General features: G+C 36.9%; 1 protein-coding gene across 1 annotated transcript; it reads right to left on the reverse strand.

Moving 5' to 3' along the window:
* Positions 1 to 563: 563 nt before the first annotated feature.
* On the reverse strand, positions 564 to 25,532 carry LOC131951382 (fibrinogen C domain-containing protein 1-like). The gene is made up of 4 exons (XM_059313776.1): positions 25,381 to 25,532; positions 13,650 to 13,756; positions 9,169 to 9,285; positions 564 to 976 (listed from the first exon to the last, which is right to left on the reverse strand). The coding sequence occupies exons 1-4, from the start codon at positions 25,457 to 25,459 to the stop codon at positions 614 to 616; spliced, it is 666 nt and encodes a 221-aa protein (XP_059169759.1). The 5' UTR covers positions 25,460 to 25,532; the 3' UTR covers positions 564 to 613.
* Positions 25,533 to 26,950: the final 1,418 nt, after the last annotated feature.

A 26,950-nucleotide genomic window follows, 5' to 3' on the forward strand; every position in this document is an offset into this window, starting at 1 on the left:
GTATGGCAATAAATTGTCAAAAAATTATTTTGTTAATATTTTGTCACATTTTTAATTTTTTGTAAACATTTTTTCGAAACCATAAGTAAAGTACTTAAAATTTGGTATAAACCTTCCTTGCGTTTATGGCTATGTCCAGGACTAAGAGAATAGTATTCTATTGAGAGATAAATTTTTTATGAAATTTCAAAGTTCAATTATTTTGGTCTGACTTTGAAAAATTCTAAAATTTTCAAAATTTGTCACAATGGATATCTCCTAGCCCCGGACATAGGCAACCCTGTTAAGCATCTCCCAGAGTATTCTCAGAAGGAAGGGCCTAAATGTTGGAAAACCGCAGCCAAAAATTACTTAGTAAACATTTTTTGGTAAAATTATTTATAAAAAATGTTTGCATCATACGTTAACTTTCTTTTATGTGCTGTTTTATAGCTCCTTGCTATTTACTATTATGGTAAAAGATTTATGTGTGTATGTATAATAGTTTTTTTTTGGCAAATTTTTTCGTCAATTTTCAAATTTCTGGGTGATACTGCCCCCTTAAAAAGAGGTTCAATTAAACTTTATGCCCGAGTGTTTGAACTATCTGAATGCTATATAATTTATTTTCTCACTACTGTTTTCTTATTTTCATCTCCACTGACTGAAGATTGCTGTTGTCGCCAGTCAATGAGTACCAGTGTATGCCGCCTGCCATTCTCCTTCTTGGCTGCTCTCCATTCAGGAACACGTCATGACAATTGTGGAACCACCATCCCGCTAAATAATAAGCAGCGCATCGGGTTAACCCAGGGTAATCTATCGTGTAAAACCGATATCCATTGTGTCTCTTCAACTCGTCTTTCACGTTGCCCGAGAAGCCAGAAACTCGAAGGGGAAAGTACTCTGATTCGCTTCCTATTTTGAAAGATCTGTATTGAGCGTAGTAGTTGACGTTGTTGTATCTCATATCGATTCTTAGTTCCCATTTACCACTCTGGCGATTGTAATAGGTAAACATTGCTTTCAAATATGCCTATAATATAAACACATACTTAACTATAATTTTTTTCAAAATTATCAGTTTAATTAAAGTCACTCTGGACTGAAAAAAATTAAAGAAAATGTATCACTCTTGACAAAAATTCTAATTGTGTCTGAAAATTACTTCCCTTCGTCTCTTAGCACCAATTACTTTCCTTGATAAATCGATAAATTACAAAAAAAAAAACGAAAAACACAATTACTTCCCTTTAAAAAAATTACTTTGGGAAAAAAGTACTTTTATTACTCTGTTTGTGTTGGAAAAAATATATACATAAGTAGCATGAATTTATATGTAACTAGTGGAGTTACCAGGGACGATAAGAACGTATTACAGTCTGTCAACTTTGACATGACCAAGGCCAAACTGGGCTGACGCAACAGTGCAGGTGGTCTAATAATCGGATTGTACGACAGAGCTGCGCAATTAATATTCTGATGCAACGATTAGAATCGATTACGAATACGATTACGAATACGATTACGAATACGATTACGAATACGATTACGAATACGAGGAGATAAAATAGGAAGGCGACAGTTGAGAACCGGGGAGTATCAAGTAGGAGACTGAACTGTGTAGACGTGTGGTTAGTTGTGAGAATAGGAACGCGGGACACGTGCATTCTGATATGTGAGGACTAGTGAGGACAGTGGGGGTCAGTTGGTTCATTTTATTCTTGTGGAACATTGATGCATTGTTATGTGGAGCATTTCTATTGATTCATGTAATAAAGAGATCAATGTAAACCTGCATTTCCGAGTATCTATATTGTGGTCGATGCTGTGTGCTGGTCAAAGGTAGCACGAGTAAATACACTCGGTAACATTTGGCTCTGTCAGCAGTGAAATCGGTAACATTTGGCACTACAAGCAAATAGACTCGGTAACATTTGGCGTTGTCGAGCAGAAGAATTCAACTAGATCAGCCGCTTTAGGCACCCATTATCAACCTAGTTAATAACTGTGTTTCGTGTGTGTGAATTCGGACATTCAGAAACAGGGAAAAGTATTCTTACATACACGGTAGGAAAGGTCTTTTTTTTTTTTTTACTCAAAGAATTAAAATTAGAATGTCTACTCTGGACGAGAAGCAGACCCATATTGTGGTCCTGCCTAGAGAGTCCCACATCAACAAATTTTACGGGGACGGTGATCCAACCTTAACCAACAGGTTCAGTGAAGAGGTCAAAGCTGCCTGGGCCTCGAGATACATGGCACCAGAGGAAAGATTAAGATTGTTGATGGGCAGTATAGGAGAGACGGTTAGGGCAGAGGTCAAATGCCACGATAAAACCATCCAAACAGATCCAGATAAGGTGCTAGATCTAATTATGGAGACCTTTGGGGAGAGACGGTCGGGATCGCAACTGCTATCGGGGTTCGTAGGCTTAAAGCAGAGAATGGCGGAGAGTGTGATGGAGTATTCACACCGAATGAACAGGGCCTTTGATGCGGTAAAGGGCAAAACACCCGACATTGATGTGCGCCTGTTGAGGGACCATTTCATCGAGGGGCTAGCAACCCCTATCTTAAGGAGAGATTTGAGAGAAGAGGTCTACAAAGACCCACAGTTGACCTTCCTTCAGGTCAGGAACTCAGCGATCCGCAGGTCCGAGGATGAGGACCAATCGAACTGTTCGGTAGACAAAGTCTCTGTGCCGGAACAGAAACAATCCCCACCCACAGGGACCGGCACGATGGAAACCATGATGGCTCAACTGTTGGCCCACCTGGATAAGGTGGACCAACGATTGGAGAGGTTAGAAAGCAGGTCAACAGCAGAGAATCAGGGCAAAAACGGGACAAAACATAGACAGGTTGGACAGCCGCGACCCGCTGGTCCATCACTCCAGTGGACAGCTGACGGTCGACCAATCTGCCTGTCCTGCTCACAACCCGGACATATGGCCCGGTACTGTCAGGGAAACGGTCGTCCTCTGTAAGGCAGGGTCAGGCTACAGAGGGGCGAGGTTATGGCCCAAGAAACAAAATGATGGGAGTCTGTCCCGAAATGGTGATTACGATCGGGGACATCGCGGTGAAGGCAATTGTGGATACAGGCTCCCAGGTGACGACAATTACGGAACAATTTTACACCAAATGAATGAAAGGAAAAGACCATAGTTTAAGGTCTGACACATGCATGCGCCTGACGGCAGCTAATGGACTAACCATTCCATACTGTGGTTATTTTCTGGCGGATGTAGTGGTGGCAGGACATAGGTTGAAGCAGGTTGGGGTGTTCGTTACGAAACACAACCTAGAGACAAATGTGTCAAATATACCTTGCCTGTTGGGCATGAATATTCTTGGCCAGTTGCCAGAATTTCTTACAAATATTGTCGGATCGTCCACACCAGGTCGGGGATCCAAGTTGGCCAGGTTTGCCAAGACCAGAGGAAGGACATCAGTCCCGGCAAACACGGTCAAGGCAATCACATTACAAATTGGTGATAGAAGCGTGAATGGTGATGTGATGATAGAACCATGTGGCGCCGCACTGAGGGCAGGCGTCGTGTTACTGCGGACATACACATCAGCGGAAAATGGACTGGTTCTAGGGTTGGTGGCAAATGTATTGGATGAGGAAATTTTTATACCACCTAACACTCTGGTAGGAGTACCACAGAACGTCGAGGTACAAAAGTCGACACAGTGCATCGAACTGATCAATACCAGCAGCAATGAAGTAACAATTAGGTCGGTCAATGTGACGGCCGAGGTGAAGAAAGAGGATGGCCGATCATATACATTCCCGGAAACTGAGGACCCAAAATTAAATGAATTACTGAATAAGTACAGGGATATATTTGCCTCGTACGAGGGTGATTTGGGGTACACGGAAGTAATAAAACACCAGATACCCTTACTACAAGACAAGCCTGTGGCGCAACCTTATCGAAGATTACCACCAAGTCACTACTCGGCGGTGAAAGCACACCTGAACGATCTACTAAAAAAGGGAATTATTACAACCAGCACAAGCCCGTATGCGGCACCGATAGTAGTGGTAAAAAAGAAGTCAGGGGAGATAAGACTGTGTTGTGATTACCGGAAATTGAACAATATCACAAGAAGGGATGCATTCCCCTTGCCTCGTATTGATGAATGTCTTGATGCGTTGGGGGGAGCAAGATTTTTTTCTACCTTGGATTTGGCTAGTGGCTACCACCAAGTGGCCATGCACCCCAACGATCAACATAAGACTGCATTTATTTCTCCACTGGGACTGTACGAGTGGACCCGTATGCCGTTTGGTCTAACTAATGCGCCTGCTACATTCCAGCGAGTAATGCAGAGTGCTATGAGTGACTTTCTATTTCAAATAATGTTGGTGTACTTGGACGATATACTAGTTTACTCAAAAACTTGGGAGGACCATCTAGAAAGATTAGAACAAGTGTTTCTCCGTCTTAGAGAGATAGGAGTAAAGCTGAACCCAGACAAATGCGGCTTCGGTCTGAAATCGGTACGTTTTTTGGGTTATATGATTTCGTCGGATGGCATCGCTACTGACCCAGATAAAATTGCAGCTGTTAAAGAATGGAAACAGCCAACAACCACAGTAGAGGTCAGATCATTCTTGGGCTTTGCTTCCTATTATAGAAAATTTGTACCTGGTTTTGCAAAAATTGCCGCACCGTTGCATGACTTGGTAAACAAAATGACAAAGAAACAGTATAAGGAGAAAAAGAAAGGCAAAACACAACTGATAGGTGAATTATGGACTGAGGAATGCCTGAACTCGTTTAAGCTACTGAAAAATGCTTTGACAGAGGCGCCGATATTAGGATACGCAGACTTTGACAAACCATTTCGGCTAGAAATTGACGCCAGCTCTAAAGGTCTGGGAGCTGTGCTATCACAACAACAGGAGCAAGGTTTCAGGGTTATTGCGTATGCCAGTCGAGCTCTGAAGGAATCAGAGAAGAACATGACAAATTACAGCGCCATGAAACTAGAACTTTTGACATTAAAATGGGCTGTGACTGAAACATTCAGGGACTATCTATTAGGTGCTAAATGTGTGGTATACACTGACAATAACCCCCTGAGTCACCTACAGACATCAAAGTTGGGATCCATCGAACAGCGATGGGCAGCAGAATTGGCACTCTTTGACCTGGAGATAAAATATCGCCCGGGGCGGTCCAATGGCAATGCGGACGCTTTATCAAGGAATCCTTACGAGAGACCGGGCGATGAGGAAGAAACGCTGACAGGAATATGTGAGGTCAGAGCGTCAACAGATATCCCTCACGGGGTGCAAGTGATGCAAAACGGGCAGACTGTGGTGGAGCACATATCCACAGAGCCCCGACATATGGACATCAGTGATTTTAATTGCCTTAATCATAAAGAGATACGAGATGCCCAGAGAACGGATAGTGGGTTACAGCCGCTATTGAAACACGTTCAGGAACAAAAATTCCCAAGAAGAAGGGAAAGAAAACAGTTTGGTCGGGAAACAAAGAAACTACTGATTCAGTGGGACCGTCTCAGTATAAAGGATGGTGTTCTCATGCGGAGAATTCATGACCAAATAGATGGGACAATACACCAGGTGGTGGTGCCTGGACAGTTACGAGAAGAAGTGCTAAAGTTGGCACATGACAGGGCGGGACACCAGGGTCAGGACAGGACGCACAAAATATTACGACGGCGGTGCTACTGGCCCAATATGGAGATGGAGGTCAAACGCCATTGTGAGGCTTGTGTGAGGTGTCAGCATGCGAAAATGCCAGCTGTCAAAATGAGACAGCCATCAGGACACTTACTGGCGACAAAACCACTAGAAATTGTGGCAATGGACTTTACGTCGTTGGAACAATCATCGGATGGGACGGAACAGGTGTTGGTGATGACTGATGTATTCACCAAATGGACTGTCGCGGTGCCCACACGAGATCAGACGGCCAAAACAGTGGCAAAGGTCTTAATAGAACATTGGTTCACCAAATATGGCATACCAATACAATTACACTCTGACCAAGGAAGGGCCTTCGAGTCAGAAGTAATTAACCAACTGTGCAGCCACTAAGGTATCAACAAATCTAGAACAACCACATATAATCCTAAAGGAAACGGACAGTGCGAGCGGTTCAACCGCAGCATGCATGATTTGCTGCGTACTCTAGAACCTGAACAGAAAAAACGTTGGCCTGATTTTCTCCCATAGTTGGTATATCTATACAACTGCACCCCCCATGCCACAACCGGCTTTTCGCCACACATGTTACTGTTCGGACGGGAGGCTCGACTCCCTCTTGACTTGTTCCTAGGAAAAAAGGAAAGTATGACTGGCTCATACACCGCACTGGAATATGCGAATGAACATATGAGACGAATAAGAGAAATGTACAGGGTAGTACAAGGAAGACTAGAATATGAAGCACGGCGAAGAGAACCGCGGGTACAGTCAAAAGACCCGCCACTCCAACTAAACGACAAAGTATTACTGCGTAGCCACCCTTTAGGCAGAAACGAAATCCACGACCTCTGGGGACAGGAGATATGGCAAGTCGTGGAGATGCCTAAAGTAGCAGGTGGCCCCTTTAAAATAAGACCCACCAATCACACCAAACCGGATCGGTGGGCGAATATTACTCAATTAAAGAAATATTGGCATAGTCAAGAAGAGCATTTACATACAAAGAAACCTAAGACAATTAGGGAACCGAAAACTTACACGGAAATTCACATACCCATCCCGGAACCATGTCACCATAAACAGCACAACAGCGATACACAAGTGGAGGATAACTGCAACAATGAGGATCCCGGTCCTCCCAGAAGCAGAGAGACAGTAGACCATCAGATAAGTGGTCCGCGGAAAAGTTTGAGAAACAGAAAGAATACGAAATTTTTCGTCAGCAACCATCAATTCTTTCATGGTCGCGCTGGGATGAGAGCAGACTGTTCAAAAGCTATAAAAATGAACTGGTGAAGACACCAAACGAAAAAAGGTGGATGTGAATTCTAGAACTGCTTTGTGTCTGAGGAATATGATGTAGACACATTTGATATGTGAAATAGGGATAACTGTCAATCTTTTACGAATGTGACGACATTGACAGTGAGTGGAACAATAATTTTTTTTTTACGGCGGTGCGTTTGACATTGAAGGAGTGCACCTGCCAAGCGTTGTTTGTGGTTGAAAACACACAAAAAAAGGCGGGGTGGATGTAACTAGTGGAGTTACCAGGGACGATAAGAACGTATTACAGTCTGTCAACTTTGACATGACCAAGGCCAAACTGGGCTGACGCAACAGTGCAGGTGGTCTAATAATCGGATTGTACGACAGAGCTGCGCAATTTATATTCTGATGCAACGATTAGAATCGATTACGAATACGATTACGAATACGATTACGAATACGATTACGAATACGAGGAGATAAAATAGGAAGGCGACAGTTGAGAACCGGGGAGTATCAAGTAGGAGACTGAACTGTGTAGACGTGTGGTTAGCTGTGAGAATAGGAACGCGGGACACGTGCATTCTGATATGTGAGGACTAGTGAGGACAGTGGGGGTCAGTTGGTTCATTTTATTCTTGTGGAACATTGTGGAGCATTTCTATTGATTCATGTAATAAAGAGATCAATGTAAACCTGCATTTCCGAGTATCTATATTGTGGTCGATGTTGTGTGCTGGTCAAAGGTAGCACGAGTAAATACACTCGGTAACATTTGGCTCTGTCAGCAGTGAAATCGGTAACATTTGGCACTACAAGCAAATAGACTCGGTAACATATATAATAAATATAAGTTTAAAAGCCGCTCCTAAATGTTCTCTGTTTACTTTTATCTTTCCGTTTGCGGACAAGCTAGGGATATTATAGTTGCTCACTAAATTGAAGCAGGCGCGTCCGCAGGTGACCGGACACATTGCTATTTGGCGCCCCTGGCCTTTGCGTGAGCGCTATGGCGCCTACGTGTGTTTTAAACAGTGCAATAGACTATGAATTAGAAGGGTTACTATTGCGCCTACGTTCGTTTCAGTGAATATGAATATGTTGGGGTACTATAGTCGTTTACTAAGTTGAATCAGGCGGCTCCACTGGCGCCCCGGCAGAGTGCGATTTTGGCATCCTGTGCAAGACTGTGAACAGTGTGCATTTATATTTGCATTCAAGTTTGTGTGTTTATGTTTTGCTCTACTGTTTGCGTTTAGGTTTGCATTTGTGCTAGCGTTTGTATTTGTGTTTGTGTTTGCTTTTATAATTGCTTTACTGTTTAGCTTGTTTGTTTTTGTTTACGTTTGTGTTTGCGTCTTTGTGTTTGTTTGCGTTTGCTTTTGTATTTGATTTTGTGTCAGTGTAATGTTTGCTTTTGTGTTTGAGTTTGTGTTTTGGATTTGGTTTGTTGTGGTTATGGTTAATTCGAAAGTAATATATTTCTTAAACCCGCGCAATGCCGAGTATATGCTGCATCTTAAACACAAAAGTCATGGTCGTTTACAGAAAAGTCTTTCTCAGAGGCCAATATATATATATATATATATATATATATATATATATATATATATATATAGCAAAGTAGTCAGGATGCAACTGTTGGTGCCGATTTCGATTCACATTTGACAGGCACCCGCATTGGGCGATTTAGTCGCCGTTTATCTGATGCTGGCTGTACGCTTGCGAATGGTGTTTTTGTTCTTGTTTCTCCGAGGCTCAACCCTTTGCTATCTTTCTGTACCTTGGCCTTGTTAACTTGAATCGTGTGCGAGTAATGTAGATGTGTAGATGATTGATTATTAAGAATTGTTTATAAAGATTATCACGAATATCACAAAAATCAACTTTTTTTGTATCGTCAAGTATATATATATATATATATATATATATATATATATATATATATATATATATATATATATATATATATATATATATATATATATATATATATTTAAAATTCGGACTTCAGAATACTGCTTTTCAAAGATTTCATTCTTTTTTTCTGTAATACTATTGTTTGTTTAGATTTGAAGATGGCTTCATTATTTTAGTTTAATACTGGTATTTGTTTATGTTTGTCGGTGGTTTACAAAGGTTATTTAAACATCCTTGTCCCAACAAAGATGCAAGCAAAATTAGCATACAGCCACTTTGTCCTTCTCAAAATGTTTACTTACTTTGGTTAAGTTATGCATATGTTTGAGTCCAAGCCAAAAGTCCCCAGCAGATGTACCAAAACCATTTCTGTAGTGGAGCCAACGTTTATTAAAATTCACGTCGAACCTGATACGTCGCTTAAACATAAAGGCGGTATTAGTACAAGTATGATGAGGGATTATAATATTTTTTTTAATTTAATTAAACGATCACCCAAATTTAGTCTCAGGACCAACCCTTAACTTTACCAACGAGATGAATAAATTTCCATAGACAAAAGTCATTAATGGGTTTAATTTCCACATAAATGTATTCATTGCTGTAATCCATTATTTGCTAATTACTTGTATCACAATCCACCCTCCGCCATCAGTTTTGGTGTCACACATCACATCTACACCAATTTCGGATTTCATGATCGCCCTTTCTGGTAAATCATCAGACATCAATTTCCTGTCACAAGTTTTCTGACCAACAAATTTATATTTATTTCAGAACAACTTAATTATAAATATCTATATATCTCTATCTCTATCTCTATCTCTATCTCTATCTCTATCTCTATCTCTATCTCTATCTCTATCTCTATCTCTATCTCTATCTCTATCTCTATCTCTATCTCTATCTCTATCTCTATCTCTATCTCTATCTCTATCTCTATCTCTATCTCTATCTCTATCTCTATCTCTATCTCTATCTCTATCTCTATCTCTATCTCTATCTCTATCTCTATCTCTATCTCTATCTCTATCTCTATCTCTATCTCTATCTCTATCTCTATCTCTATCTCTATCTCTATCTCTATCTCTATCTCTATCTCTATCTCTATCTCTATCTCTATCTCTATCTCTATCTCTATCTCTATCTCTATCTCTATCTCTATCTCTATCTCTATCTCTATCTCTATCTCTATCTCTATCTCTATCTCTATCTCTATCTCTATCTCTATCTCTATCTCTATCTCTATCTCTATCTCTATCTCTATCTCTATCTCTATCTCTATCTCTATCTCTATCTCTATCTCTATCTCTATCTCTATCTCTATCTCTATCTCTATCTCTATCTCTATCTCTATCTCTATCTCTATCTCTATCTCTATCTCTATCTCTATCTCTATCTCTATCTCTATCTCTATCTCTATCTCTATCTCTATCTCTATCTCTATCTCTATCTCTATCTCTATCTCTATCTCTATCTCTATCTCTATCTCTATCTCTATCTCTATCTCTATCTCTATCTCTATCTCTATCTCTATCTCTATCTCTATCTCTATCTCTATCTCTATCTCTATCTCTATCTCTATCTCTATCTCTATCTCTATCTCTATCTCTATCTCTATCTCTATCTCTATCTCTATCTCTATCTCTATCTCTATCTCTATCTCTATCTCTATCTCTATCTCTATCTCTATCTCTATCTCTATCTCTATCTCTATCTCTATCTCTATCTCTATCTCTATCTCTATCTCTATCTCTATCTCTATCTCTATCTCTATCTCTATCTCTATCTCTATCTCTATCTCTATCTCTATCTCTATCTCTATCTCTATCTCTATCTCTATCTCTATCTCTATCTCTATCTCTATCTCTATCTCTATCTCTATCTCTATCTCTATCTCTATCTCTATCTCTATCTCTATCTCTATCTCTATCTCTATCTCTATCTCTATCTCTATCTCTATCTCTATCTCTATCTCTATCTCTATCTCTATCTCTATCTCTATCTCTATCTCTATCTCTATCTCTATCTCTATCTCTATCTCTATCTCTATCTCTATCTCTATCTCTATCTCTATCTCTATCTCTATCTCTATCTCTATCTCTATCTCTATCTCTATCTCTATCTCTATCTCTATCTCTATCTCTATCTCTATCTCTATCTCTATCTCTATCTCTATCTCTATCTCTATCTCTATCTCTATCTCTATCTCTATCTCTATCTCTATCTCTATCTCTATCTCTATCTCTATCTCTATCTCTATCTCTATCTCTATCTCTATCTCTATCTCTATCTCTATCTCTATCTCTATCTCTATCTCTATCTCTATCTCTATCTCTATCTCTATCTCTATCTCTATCTCTATCTCTATCTCTATCTCTATCTCTATCTCTATCTCTATCTCTATCTCTATCTCTATCTCTATCTCTATCTCTATCTCTATCTCTATCTCTATCTCTATCTCTATCTCTATCTCTATCTCTATCTCTATCTCTATCTCTATCTCTATCTCTATCTCTATCTCTATCTCTATCTCTATCTCTATCTCTATCTCTATCTCTATCTCTATCTCTATCTCTATCTCTATCTCTATCTCTATCTCTATCTCTATCTCTATCTCTATCTCTATCTCTATCTCTATCTCTATCTCTATCTCTATCTCTATCTCTATCTCTATCTCTATCTCTATCTCTATCTCTATCTCTATCTCTATCTCTATCTCTATCTCTATCTCTATCTCTATCTCTATCTCTATCTCTATCTCTATCTCTATCTCTATCTCTATCTCTATCTCTATCTCTATCTCTATCTCTATCTCTATCTCTATCTCTATCTCTATCTCTATCTCTACTCTATCTCTATCTCTATCTCTATCTCTATCTCTATCTCTATCTCTATCTCTATCTCTATCTCTATCTCTATCTCTATCTCTATCTCTATCTCTATCTCTATCTCTATCTCTATCTCTATCTCTATCTCTATCTCTATCTCTATCTCTATCTCTATCTCTATCTCTATCTCTATCTCTATCTCTATCTCTATCTCTATCTCTATCTCTATCTCTATCTCTATCTCTATCTCTATCTCTATCTCTATCTCTATCTCTATCTCTATCTCTATCTCTATCTCTATCTCTATCTCTATCTCTATCTCTATCTCTATCTCTATCTCTATCTCTATCTCTATCTCTATCTCTATCTCTATCTCTATCTCTATCTCTATCTCTATCTCTATCTCTATCTCTATCTCTATCTCTATCTCTATCTCTATCTCTATCTCTATCTCTATCTCTATCTCTATCTCTATCTCTATCTCTATCTCTATCTCTATCTCTATCTCTATCTCTATCTCTATCTCTATCTCTATCTCTATCTCTATCTCTATCTCTATCTCTATCTCTATCTCTATCTCTATCTCTATCTCTATCTCTATCTCTATCTCTATCTCTATCTCTATCTCTATCTCTATCTCTATCTCTATCTCTATCTCTATCTCTCTCTCTATCTCTATCTCTATCTCTATCTCTATCTCTATCTCTATCTCTATCTCTATCTCTATCTCTATCTCTATCTCTATCTCTATCTCTATCTCTATCTCTATCTCTATCTCTATCTCTATCTCTATCTCTATCTCTATCTCTCTATCTCTATCTCTATCTCTATCTCTATCTCTATCTCTATCTCTATCTCTATCTCTATCTCTATCTCTATCTCTATCTCTATCTCTATCTCTATCTCTATCTCTATCTCTATCTCTATCTCTATCTCTATCTCTATCTCTATCTCTATCTCTATCTCTATCTCTATCTCTATCTCTATCTCTATCTCTATCTCTATCTCTATCTCTATCTCTATCTCTATCTCTATCTCTATCTCTATCTCTATCTCTATCTCTATCTCTATCTCTATCTCTATCTCTATCTCTATCTCTATCTCTATCTCTATCTCTATCTCTATCTCTATCTCTATCTCTATCTCTATCTCTATCTCTATCTCTATCTCTATCTCTATCTCTATCTCTATCTCTATCTCTATCTCTATCTCTATCTCTATCTCTATCTCTATCTCTATCTCTATCTCTATCTCTATCTCTATCTCTATCTCTATCTCTATCTCTATCTCTATCTCTATCTCTATCTCTATCTCTATCTCTATCTCTATCTCTATCTCTATCTCTATCTCTATCTCTATCTCTATCTCTATCTCTATCTCTATCTCTATCTCTATCTCTATCTCTATCTCTATCTCTATCTCTATCTCTATCTCTATCTCTATCTCTATCTCTATCTCTATCTCTATCTCTATCTCTATCTCTATCTCTATTATCTCTATCTCTATCTCTATCTCTATCTCTATCTCTATCTCTATCTCTATCTCTATCTCTATCTCTATCTCTATCTCTATCTCTATCTCTATCTCTATCTCTATCTCTATCTCTATCTCTATCTCTATCTCTATCTCTATCTCTATCTCTATCTCTATCTCTATCTCTATCTCTATCTCTATCTCTATCTCTATCTCTATCTCTATCTCTATCTCTATCTCTATCTCTCTCTCTATCTCTATCTCTATCTCTATCTCTCTCTCTCTCTCTATCTCTATCTCTATCTCTCTCTCTCTCTCTCTCTCTCTCTCTCTCTCTCTCTCTCTCTCTCTCTCTCTCTCTCTCTCTCTCTCTCTCTCTCTCTTATATATATAATGTCATTAGAATACATAGAGATTTATGAAACTTTAATATTAAACTTTATGTGTACCGCTTTTACACGCGGTAAACCATATCCTACCTGATATGTTTGTAAGTTATCGGTAATTTTGAATTCACGCCGAGTGAGAGCTTGAGCCGAGATGTTGACTCCATCCACAGTTCTAAGTAAATTTTTTCCGTGTAAAACTGGAAAACAAAGTTTTCTGTAGCTTATTGGTGTGTTTGTCGAACTACGTATGGGATCATTCATATCTTTATAGGCCTACTGCTTAAATTGACCCATAAGTTGTATGTTTTCTTATATAAATAAAAGAAATAAAAATAAAATAAAATTAATGAAAAATTAAAAATAAAGACTTAAATTAACCGGGAGTGATCTCCCCTAAACTTTCTCGAATATTCTAATATAAAACTACGATGGATGGCAACTCAGGACATAGACAATACTAGCCATCCCGGCCAGGCCCTGCTCTGGCTTCTGTGAAAAACCTTTCTGTTAAAGACCATTACCTGTGTGTTTAGTAATCATCATAAACCCGGCATTGCCCGCCCAAACCACAACCAACTAAAAAAACAAAACGCAAAACATAACGCTAGCATAATTACAAATACAAACGAAAACAAAAACCTAACAACAAACCCAAACCCAACCACAATCACAAACACCAATACAAACACAAAGAAAAAACAAACAAAAAGCAAACGAAAACAAAAACCTAACAACAAACCCAACCACAACCACAAACACCAATACGAACACAAAGAAAAAAACTAACGAAAAAGCAAACGAAAACAAACCAAATCCAAACGCAAAACCAACCACAAACACAAATACAAACACAAACCCAATGAAAAAAACACAAACGAAAACGAAAAAAGAACGAACAAAAGCGAACCAAATCAAAACGCAACCACTAACGCAAACCCAACCTAAACACAAAGAAAACACTAACGCGAACATAAACGCAAAGTGCTCACAGTCTAGCCCGGGGCAGAATCGCCTGTTTCAGCTTAATAATCGACTACAGTACCCCAACTTATTCATAGTCTTTTGCACCAAACCAAACCAAATGAACAATTATAATACTCCAAACTTATTCGTAAAATACCTACAATAATCGACTACAATACCCCAACTTATTCATAGTCTTTTGCACTCTCTTAAACGAACATAGGTGCCAAACCAAACCAAATGAACAATTATAATACTCCAAGCTTATTCGTAAAATACCTACAACATTTGCACTTGATCAATCCCCGCTAATTATGTAATTATTTTTTTTCCAACACCAAAACAAAGTAATAAAAAGTAAAATTTTTTCCACTAATGCAATGTTTTATAAAGGGAAGTAATTGTGTTTTCCTAATATATCAAAGGGAAGTAAGTGCTAAAGGACTAAATATAAATAATTTTCAGACATAATTAGAATTTTTGTTATTTTTTTTTTAAATTATGTTTAATGAACATGCCGACAATTATTACTTTCAGTTTGAAAAATGAAAATTATTTCCCAACACTTTCAATAGTAATTTTTTAACTCATAAATTTAGACTATGAGCACGATAATAGTCTAACACTAAAACCCATCGACAATCAAACTTATTTTTACATACAGAATTGAGCTTTATATATTAGTTTGTAATCCATTATTAATTACTTAACCTTTTTAGAATAGACTATTAGAAGCTCGTAAAAAAAAGAATTGCACACCAAATGAACGCCTAATAAAATGTGCATTATAGTGCGGGATATTATAAGTACTTTATAAATTTACGTGCGTTTTTTGAGAAATCGAAAATAGCGTAAATTAGTACTTCCGATCAACGGAAATTACTCAAAATTTGCCAGAAGGTAGAAAATTAAACCATTTACGTACATGTGAATATTCATTCATCTATCTGAAATAGAACTCAAGTTAGAGGCTTATTGAAAAATTAAAAGTAGAAAAAGTACCACTTTCGGTTATCGGAAATCGCTTAAAAGTTTATCAGGATCTACGATTTTGATTAAATACTTTTATACGAAGTTTCATCAACCTAGCTGTAACGGTACACAAGTTATCGTGTTTACACACGGACACACAGACAACGGACAGAATTTTACGACTCGATAACGCATAAAACGCCAAAATGTTTATATTTTGTATTTATAATTTTTGCCGGATGTGAAGAAGGACTGAGGAGTAAAACGGTGAAAACTGTCAAAATTTCATGTTATTTTTGTGCCTGATTACAATACTTTCTCTGTACTTCGTATACACGAGAAAGTAAAAAATAAGTATAAAAAAAAATTGAAAGTTAAAAATAATCAATTATAAAAATTAATAAATAAATAAAATAAATACATCAACAAACAAATAAACAAAAAAACAAAAACAAACAAACTAACACCCAAAAAATAAGTAAAAATAATAAATAAAATAAATAAATAAATAAATAAATAAATAAATAAATAAATAAATAAATAAATATATATATATATATATATATATATATATATATATATATATATATATATATATATATATATATATATATATATATATATATATATATATATATATATATATATATATATAAATACATTAATACAATTATACATTAATGTATTAATACATTAATACATTAATACATTAATACATTAATACATTAATACATTAATACATTAATACATTAATACATTAATACATTAATACATTAATACATTAATACATTAATACATTAATACATTAATACATTAATACATTAATACATTAATACATTAATACATTAATACATTAATACATTAATACATTAATACATTAATACATTAATACATTAATACATTAATACATTAATACATTAATACATTAATACATTAATACATTAATACATTAATACATCAATACATTAATACATCAATACATCAATACATTAATACATCAATACATTAATACATTAATACATTAATACATTAATGCATTGATGCATTAATGCATTAATACATTAATACATTAATACATTAATACATTAATACATTAATACATTAATACATTAATACATTAATACATTAATACATTAATACATTAATACATAAATACATAAATACATAAATACATAATTACATTAATACATTAATACATTAATACATTAATACATTAATACATTAATACATTAATACATTAATACATTAATACATTAATACATTAATACATTAATACATTAATACATTAATACATTAATACATTAATACATTAATACATTAATACATTAATACATAAATACATTAATACATTAATACATTAATACATTAATACATTAATACATTAATACATTAATACATTAATACATTAATACATTAATACATTAATACATAAATACATAAATACATTAATACATTAATACATTAATACATTAATACATTAATACATTAATACATTAATACATAATTACATTAATACATTAATACATTAATACATTAATACATTAATACATTAATACATTAATACATTAATACATTAATACATTAATACATTAATACATTAATACATTAATACATTAATACATTAATACATTAATACATTAATACATTAATACATTAATACATTAATACATTGATACATTGATACATTGATACATTGATACATTGATACATTGATACATTGATACATTGATACATTGATACATTGATACATTGATACATTGATACATTGATACATTGATACATTAATACATTAATACATTAATACATTGATACATTGATACATTGATACATTGATACATTGATACATTGATACATTGATACATTGATACATTGATACATTAATACATTAATACATTAATACATTAATACATTAATACATTAATACATTAATACATTAATACATTAATACATTAATACATTAATACATTAATACATTAATACATTAATACATTAATACATTAATACATTAATACATTAATACATTAATACATTAATACATTAATACATTAATACATTAATACATTAATACATTAATACATTAATACATTAATACATTAATACATTAATACATTAATACATTAATACATTAATACATTAATACATTAATACATTAATACATTAATACATTAATACATTAATACATTAATACATTAATACATTAATACATTAATACATTAATACATTAATACATTAATACATTAATACATTAATACATTAATACATTAATACATTAATACATTAATACATTAATACATTAATACATTAATACATTAATACATTAATACATTAATACATTAATACATTAATACATTAATACATTAATACATTAATACATTAATACATTAATACATTAATACATTAATACATTAATACATTAATACATTAATACATTAATACATTAATACATTAATACATTAATACATTAATACATTAATACATTAATACATTAATACATTAACACGTTAATACGTTAATACGTTAATACGTTAATACATTAATACTTTAATACATTAATACATTAATATATTAGTAAATACATAAATAAATACATTATATATATATATATATATATATATATATATATATATATATATATATATATATATATATATATATATATATATATATATATATATATATATATATATATATATATATATATTTCGAAATAATTATGTAACTTAAAAAAACCGGAATATAGAAATAAATGACCTTTTTGGATTCAGAAAAAAATTTCATAAAAAACGTTTTAATAACAAGCTTTTATGTACTAATGCACTAAAAAGTAGAAAAGAAATTATACACTACTATTTAAATTACTATAAAGAAAAGCGTGGGCCACTTCAGTATCTATTGGATACCTTTACTAATGTTAAGGAAGACACCCAGGCTTTTCTTTATAGTAATTTACATAGTAGTGCATAATTTATTTTCTACTTTTTAATGCAGTAGTACATAAAAACTTGTTATTAAAACGTTTTTACTGAAATTTTTTTTAGTACTTTACATGTTTTTATTTACAATAGTTTCATGACTAAAAACCATTGCGCGCCTACTGAACGTGATGGCGCGCCTACTGAACGTGATGGCGAAGCTATTGAACTTGATGACGGGTATGGTGCGGTTGGATAGACATGCCTACTAATTCGGTCCAAATTTTAATTAATTCATAAAAAATTAATTAGGCATCCAATTAAGTCAAATTTAATGTCACTATGCATTGTCTTCATGTCTTGACCCACGTGCTAATTGTGAATCGTATCGGTCAAGTAGAAGTGTCCGAATTTTCTCTCCTGCGTTTCGATCTAGACTGACGACAGAGGAAGCAAGTTAAATAAAAGCTTGTAAAAATAATATATAATCACATATTATTATCATATGTTGAAATTTTAAAAATTTAATTTAATTTGTTCCAAATGACATAATAATAGGCATTCTCTTAGCATAGCTAAATCTTGAATCTGTAGTTTAACATTTAGTGATGATACTAAACAAGTGTATTTTTCTCAGATTCTGTCTTCAGCTACTTAACAGGTTTGGCAAGTGGACGTTTTTTACAAGGGTAAGTTTATATTATTCAGGATCCTACACAGAGTTATTTAAAGGTGGATGGCATCTATATACTACTAAAACTCAAGTTTGTTAACATGTTTGAACATTTATTTTTTTGTTTTTTTTGTTTGTCTGATCGAGCATTGTCGATACTTCTATTCATCGTGGACATCTGTAGAATAGTATGTAGGTAGAGAATAATTTTTTATTGCAGACAGACTGATAATCACAAATTTATTTAAAGAAGTTAATTAATTTATTGATTTATTCATAGGTAGATTAACCACAATTTTTTAAAAAGATTTGAAAAGCCACTAGACTCGACGGAAACAGTGACGTCACATGATGTGTTTATTTTTTTTACATCAATAATGGCGGCCTATCAAAGAAGATTGTGTTCCCATTCCAATGTTTAACGCGTTCTAAAGCTAATTTTCTGTCGGCTTTATCTTTAACAATACGTCAGTTTGCTGTATTTATTACGTTCCAACACTTATATCAATTTTCAACTGTCTTTTTCATTTAGATCTATTTTTACGATAAATTTCTCTAGATCTACAATCTGTCCAAGAAAGTTATTTATAGATCTAGATCTAGAATCTAGGTCAAATAAAAGATTTATTAGTTATAGATCTAAATACAATCCAAAAAAGAAACGAGACTTAAGCAAACCAGTCGTAGATCTAGAATATAGATAATTCTATCTAGATTTAGATAATAATGAGTTTCTATATACTAAAATATTTTAGACCTTTATTATTTTGTATAAATCTTTGTTTCGACTATGCAAATTTTGAAATGCTGGCTCCAGGGCCTATTTGCATAGCTTAAGATTCATACGCGGCTTCGATACCGGTAATTTTGCTAAATTATAAACATAAATTCTAAATCTAGCTCAGTCGTAGATCTAAAATATAGATAACGAGCCGACCCGCGATGTATCATACGCGCTATTTAGTTGTTTTTTTCTACTTTTCAGTAATTCATAATTTGTGAATTCGACTGTACCAATGCTGCCACTGAAAATATTTGCTTTAAAACACTAAACCCCCATTCCCCCCCCCCCCCCCGTGAAAGCAGCCTCCTCTTAGTTACCTCCTCTAAGTTTAAAATAGTTTCAAACTGAATTATCTGCCCCTAATAGCCGTCACCAACTAAACATTTATCGTGAACTACAACTCACCTGACCATGTGAGGGGGGTGGGGGGGGGGGGGTTGGGTGGGGGGTGGTGGTAGCGATAGAGAAGAAAGGAGGGGACTGCAAGGCGGCTGCTTGCAGCTTGTTTTCTAACGGCTCCCAGAAGAGAATTATATATATATAGATTCTATCTAGATTTAGATAATAGTGATTTTCTATATACTAAACTATTTTAGACCTTTATTATTTTATATAAATCTTTGTTTGGAATATTCTAATTTTGAAATGCTTGCTCCATGGTCTATTAGCGTACCTAATGATTAGATCTAGATTCTAGATCTAATCATTAGCTACGCAAAAACTAAGCTTAAGACTTAAGCAAACGAGTCGTAGAATCTAGATCTAGATAATTCTATCTAGATCTAGATAATTTCAGACCTTCTTTATTTTATATAAATCTTTGTTTGGCTAATTTAAGATAAAATTTAATTTGAAAGTTACTACTATGTAACACATATGGTTACCAGCCACGGGGGATAAAAATATGAAGTTTTTATTCATTGGGTTGCGGCCCCTGTGGGACTGCAACTGAACTGTTGACGTTGTTTTTTTATGCTTTTTTGAGCGATGTTACCTGTGTTCCATGTCATGTGACATGGGACTGTGGGTAGTTTCATGCCTAGCCGTGTCGCACACGCAAGGCTGCTGTCTGTGGACATGGTGACCAAGGTGTAGACCTAATGAAGGTAGTTATATAAATTATGTTTGTTAAAATACTTATGTATTCCTGCTAGTGTTGCATGTGCACACTAGTTAGGGTGAGTATTAATATAAGTATTTATTTGAAGTACTACGTATTGGTACTTGTTGGCAGTACTGTGTACTGGCCAAAACATATTTTATTGTTACCCGTGTATATTGTAGCCTACACATGGTGTTGTCAGGAATGTAACTTTTTTATTTACATTTGTTTTAGGGCTACAGCTTTTGGTTTTGGTTTTTGGATCTTTTGGTCTTTTGGTTTTGGCTTTTGGATTGTTTGGATTTTTTGGATCTTTTGGTTTATCTTGGCTAGTTTGTTTTGTACTACTGTGTTGCATCGCCGTCATGGCTCGATGCTGTAAATAAAGCGAGTACTGGACAACTACTGTCGCTGTCGGTGTGTACTTAATCTCAGGGTCAGCCCGTCTTAACCACAACACCTCAGTGGGTAAAAGCATCCCCACTGAGTGAGGGTTACATTTGGCGCCCAACGTGGGGCTTGACCTTGGGAGGTAGGATGGAAAACAGTGACCCGACGTTGGAGAAGTTGTCGCAGGAGCTGGCCAAGTTGACGGCTAAGATGGCGGCGATGCAGGCAGATGCGCAGCGGCCCGTGACGGTGGAGTTGTGTGCTCCAGCACACAACAGCAAGCTGAGTGTGTTCACCGGCCTTCCACCCACTGGAGGAGGGGAGGTGAGTTTCCCGGAATGGGAAACCCAAGTGCAATGCTTGCTGTGGAACACCAGCGTTCCGAACCCGTTGCCACGCGTCTTAGGCAGCCTGAGAGGGATTGCCTATGAGCGGGTGAAGCAAGCTGCGAGTCCAGAGGAAGTGCTATGCCTCCTACAAAGCACTTTTGGCGACACCAGATGTGCCGAAGACAGGTATCTGCAGTTCAGCCGACTCACTCCACATCCAAGGGAGTCAGCGTCGGAATTTCTCTGCCGACTGTGGTCAGAGATGACGAAGCTAAACCAGCAGCGTATCTTTACTGAGGCCGATGCCCAGAAGAAGGTGTATCACACTTTCTGCAAGGGGGTTTCACCTCTTCTGGCACTCGAACTTCGCGGCACATTTGGTTTCGCAGGGGAAGCCAGTCCGAAGGTTGAGGACGTCCTTAAAGCTGTTAAAAGGCTGGACGGGACAACTGAGTCCCCAGTCGTAGCCACGGCAGCAGCTAACAGGACTATCCAGGTCGACGCAGTAACGGCAGCTGTTCACCAAGAGACGACGCCGCCGCTGATGCTCACGGAGGAGCAACTCGACCGTCTGGCGGAGAAGGTCGACGCAGTAACGGTAGCTGGTCGCCAGGAGACGACGCCGCTGATGCTCACGGAGGAACAACTCGACCGTCTGGTGGAGAAGGTGGCAGATATCCTAGCCCGGAAACAACAGCCCTCCAGAGGAGCTTGTTACGGGTGCGGGTCTACGAAGCACTTCGTCCGCGACTGTCCGAGAAAAGAAGCTAGGCAACGGGGTCAGCAGCAGGGAAACGCCAGTCCATCAGCCTAGGGGAGCGGATGCTGATGCGTGTTCTGCCAAGCTCCCAGCCCAAGTTTACGCCACCGAGATCATCACAGTGTCGAGCAACCACAGCTCAGGTTACCTCGCCTAGCGGCTGGAGGTACGGCTGTCGGGTGTTCCGCCGTGGAGGAGGGTTGCAGCCGGAGGGTGCGCGTGATGAGGGTAGACAGCCACACTATGCATGTCAGTCTCAGCGCGAGCAAGATCGTCGCTTGGGAGACAGACATAACACAAGCAGAGGTCGGAGACGCCGCCGGAAGAGAGGCCGACGACGTGGTGGACGCCGCCGTGGTTGGCAGCGACCCGACTATACAATGTCGAGTGCTGAACCCACTGTGGCGGAGGGGGAGCGACGGAGAGAGATCATCCCAACCAGTGAGGCAGATGAAGGTGAGGAACTGACAATCAAGGTAGTGGTCCCAACCAGACTTCGGCCGGAGGCAACGCCTTTCGTGCCCGAGGTGGTCGCCCAGGACGGACAAGAAAAGGTGATGGTCAGGCCAGCCGCCCCACATCTGGACGAGGTGAATGCGAGGGACGAGGCATCGGACGAGGAAGACTCTTGGATCAACCCAGAACCACCAGCGGAGCTGCGGATGTCAACCCGTCAACGACGACCCGTCGAGCGACTCAACCTGGCGCATCAAGTGGTGACCAGTACCAGCACTGGAGCCTCTACCGGTTTGCCGGGAATAATGTATTTAAGTTGAAAGGACTTAATGTCTGTGTACTAGTGTACTGAACTTTTTTAAAGTACTATTATGTATGAGTTGTAAATGTAAATGTAAATGTGAATTCCATTGTACATTTATTTGTGAGGGGGGGCTGTGTAACACATATGGTTACCAGCCAAGGGGGATAAAAATATGAAGTTTTTATTCATTGGGTTGCGGCCCCTGTGGGACTGCAACTGAACTGTTGACGTTGTTTTTTTATGCTTTTGTGTGCGATGTTACCTGTGTTCCATGTCATGTGACATGGGACTGTGGGTAGTTTCATGCCTAGCCGTGTCGCACACGCAAGGCTGCTGTCTGTGGACATGGTGACCAAGGTGAAGACCTAATGAAGGTAGTTATATAAATTATGTTTGTAAAAATACTTATGTATTCCTGCTAGTGTTGCATGTGCACACTAGTTAGGGTGAGTATTAATATAAGTATTTATTTGAAGTACTACGTATTGGTACTTGTTGGCAGTACTGTGTACTGGCTAAAACATATTTTATTGTTACCCGTGTATATTGTAGCCTACACATGGTGTTGTCAGGAATGTAACTTTTTTTATTTACATTTGTTTTAGGGCTATAGCTTTTGGTTTTGGTTTTTGTATCTTTTGGTCTTTTGGTTTTGGCTTTTGGATTGTTTGGATTTTTTGGATCTTTTGGTTTATCTTGGCTAGTTTGTTTTGTACTACTGTGTTGCATCGCCGTCATGGCTCGATGCTGTAAATAAAGCGAGTACTGGACAACTACTGTCGCTGTCGGTGTGTACTTAATCTCAGGGTCAGCCCGTCTTAACCACAACACCTCAGTGGGTAAAAGCATCCCCACTGAGTGAGGGTTACAACTACTAGACTTAGATCTAGATCTATGCGCGTAAATCAAGTTGAATAAGGAGACTCAAAGTATAGTATAAAAATTCACTTGTGACGTCACCAGTAAATAGCTACGTTGGCAGTGTAATCGGCTCTCATGCGGGTGGCACAGGTTCTAGACCAATACGTCAATGATATTTTTTTTTCAATTTTTTTTTTTTTTAGATGTGAATGATAAAGTTGCCTATCTGAACTTAACGGGATACAGGGCAGGTGAAGTAGAGTTCATCTGTTTCTTTGTCCTAAGCATATGGAGAGATAGTGTGGTCAGAGACACGCTCGGCTGGAATCGTTTTTAAACAATAAAAACATGTTGTCTGAGACTTGGCGGGACACTGGGCAGGTGAAGTAGAGTTGAGTAGGTCACCTGTGACGTCAGTATATGAAGGGATAGTCCGAAATCGGTGTTTTCGGTGTTTTTAAATGATAAAAAACATATTTTTGAATGTGGGGTCTGTTTTTTTGTGACGATAAGTGACACTGCAGTAGCGTAGCGAGGGGGGGGGGACATATGTCCCCGGGCGCCGAACTTAGGGGGCGCCAAAATGGGTTGGAAAAATAAATTGAAAGGTTGAGGGGGGGGGGGGGTGCAAATCGAAATCTTGAGGGGGGGGGGGTGCACATCAAAAGTTTGAGGGGGGGGGGGGGGGGGTTCAAATGGAAAAGTTTGTCCCCGGGCGCCGGGAAGGGTTACTACGCATCTGAGTGACAGACGTGATGTTTTTTGATGGATGACCCCCGAAACCCACAGTTATCCAACGGATGATGGGTAGTCTAGTTATTATTATTTTTGTTTTAACTGGTGATGTATTGTAAAAATAGAAATTAAAAATTATTATTTTAAAAATCCGTTCCGGACATAATTCTTTTCACTACAATTTAACGATTAATTTTCCATCATATTTCTCTGAGCGAGAGTAGATTGATAATTAGCTTATAAAAGATTCGCACATATTTAATCCCACTTTGGAGTTGGCTGCAGAAGTGCTTCCAAATTCGATGCAACATTTACATTTTATAATAAGCAGATTTAGAAATAACTTTACAGTAGGCGCATAATATAAATGGCTGTTTGACATGAAACATTTGTGTTTATAAAATAGTTCATTAACTGTATGTTTAAAATCTAGAAAAGAATGTCAGTAAATTATCCAAGCACATCTGCTAGCTAAAGCGTGAGTAAATGTTCTTTCATCTAATGTTAATTTACAGTAATCTGCACATCTTTGCAGTAATAAAATCTGCGCATGAAATAGTGCGAAATACACGACACTTACCTGAAGCATTGTCTGAGAAAACGAAGTGAGTTTGTAAGATCAGCAGCAGGATGATGCCCAGCCAGATGTTGATGTCCATGGTGGATGAAGTTGTTAAACAAGGCAGACTGACGCTGGGATTTTAGCCAGGTTGTTGACAACTGACCAACCACGTAGTGAGACAGAGCAGACTGTGATGTTTATAGGTGGAGATATAGAGGCTGTTATCAACGGATTAGTTGGCTTATGTGTTGTAAGAAATCTACTGGTTAGTTTTGCGTAAGGTTCATTAAAACAAGTCACATAACTCCGTCACATACAGCCATAAAATATATTTACACGAAATAACCAGGGGTAATTATAATTTCTTATCTTATGTTTTAAACTACTGTGTTTTCAATTGTGCAGATTATTAATATATATATATATATATATATATATATATATATATATATATATATATATATATATATATATACATATATATGCATATACATAATACAAGAGTACAAGAGCAGCAATAACTACTACCAAGACATCACTTTACAGTCGTTTACTTAAAAATAATAAGATTGCATTAATTTAAAAGATTAATTTAAAACAACTGCTGCCTTGTAGTTTGTTCTTGGTTGGACAAAGGCTATGGAAGCAAATCCAAAAAGAAAAGCAGGCTGAAATCGGAGTCAATGGCCTCAATGGCGCATAACCAGTTGACACGTAACGCTTAATTGTGTTGGAGGCGTGGTCGAGTCGGCAAAAAGCTCATGGTTGATTAATTCGAACAAAGTCTCGATAAAACTCACTGGCAGATAAATCTCGATCCGCCTCAACACTAATAATTAAGAACGAAGAAGAAGAAAGAAGAAGTCACAAGGCTCAAGGAAAGTTTAACCTGAACCCTAACCTAACCCGAACCCTAATTCTTACCCTAACACGGACCCTAGCCATACCTTTAGCTTACATCACCTTATTTTCACGGTTAAGTTTTAAGTTACCTTAAACCCAAAAATCAGCTAAGCTTTACAGTTACGTTTTCCGGTGAGATTAAAATATATACATGTACAACAACTAAAGTCCTTAGTCCTACTACTTTACTTTCAACTAAAGTCCTTAGTCCCACTACTCTACTTTGTCCCTAACGGTCTCTCGAAGCCTATGTCTAATACTAGACTAATACAGTACAGACATCTCGTGCCACCGGCTCACAGAGGCGTCCCTTGAACCTCCTCACTTTAGCCACCCGAGTGTGTGTGTCTCCCTAGTCTAATCTTACCGTCTCAAACCCCTCCTTAAATAACTGTCTCACTAAACTCCAGGTGCTGGGGTAATTATGCACCAACACTAGTGTCAAAATCTTATTAGACCGACTGCCAAGCTTCACACGGTCAATGCTGACGTCCATGAACATGCCTCCGCATTTCATTTTAATTACCTGGCCGGCTGATCAAACGCTGGTCACCCGTCTCATTTGTTTATGGGCGGCGTCTCACTTACTCTTTAATAGGGCTAACATAAGTACAATTACCTTGGAATCGTAACTACACACACACACACACACACACACACACACATATATATATATATATATATA

Source organism: Physella acuta, unplaced genomic scaffold, assembly GCF_028476545.2.
Source record: "Physella acuta isolate Inbredline_101_S28 unplaced genomic scaffold, ASM2847654v3 ptg000065l, whole genome shotgun sequence".
Taxonomy (NCBI): domain Eukaryota; kingdom Metazoa; phylum Mollusca; class Gastropoda; family Physidae; genus Physella; species Physella acuta.

Bases quoted from the DNA above. Each gene is read 5' to 3' on its own strand.
- LOC131951382 (XM_059313776.1), bottom strand. From the start codon at position 25,459: ATGGACATCAACATCTGGCTGGGCATCATCCTGCTGCTGATCTTACAA. The intron at 9,286-13,649 runs GTAGGATATGGT...TTTATGTTTAAG, and splicing joins ATAACTTACAAACATATCAG to CGACGTATCAGGTTCGACGT. The intron at 977-9,168 runs GTAAGTAAACAT...TACAATCGCCAG, and splicing joins ATATGCATAACTTAACCAAA to AGTGGTAAATGGGAACTAAG.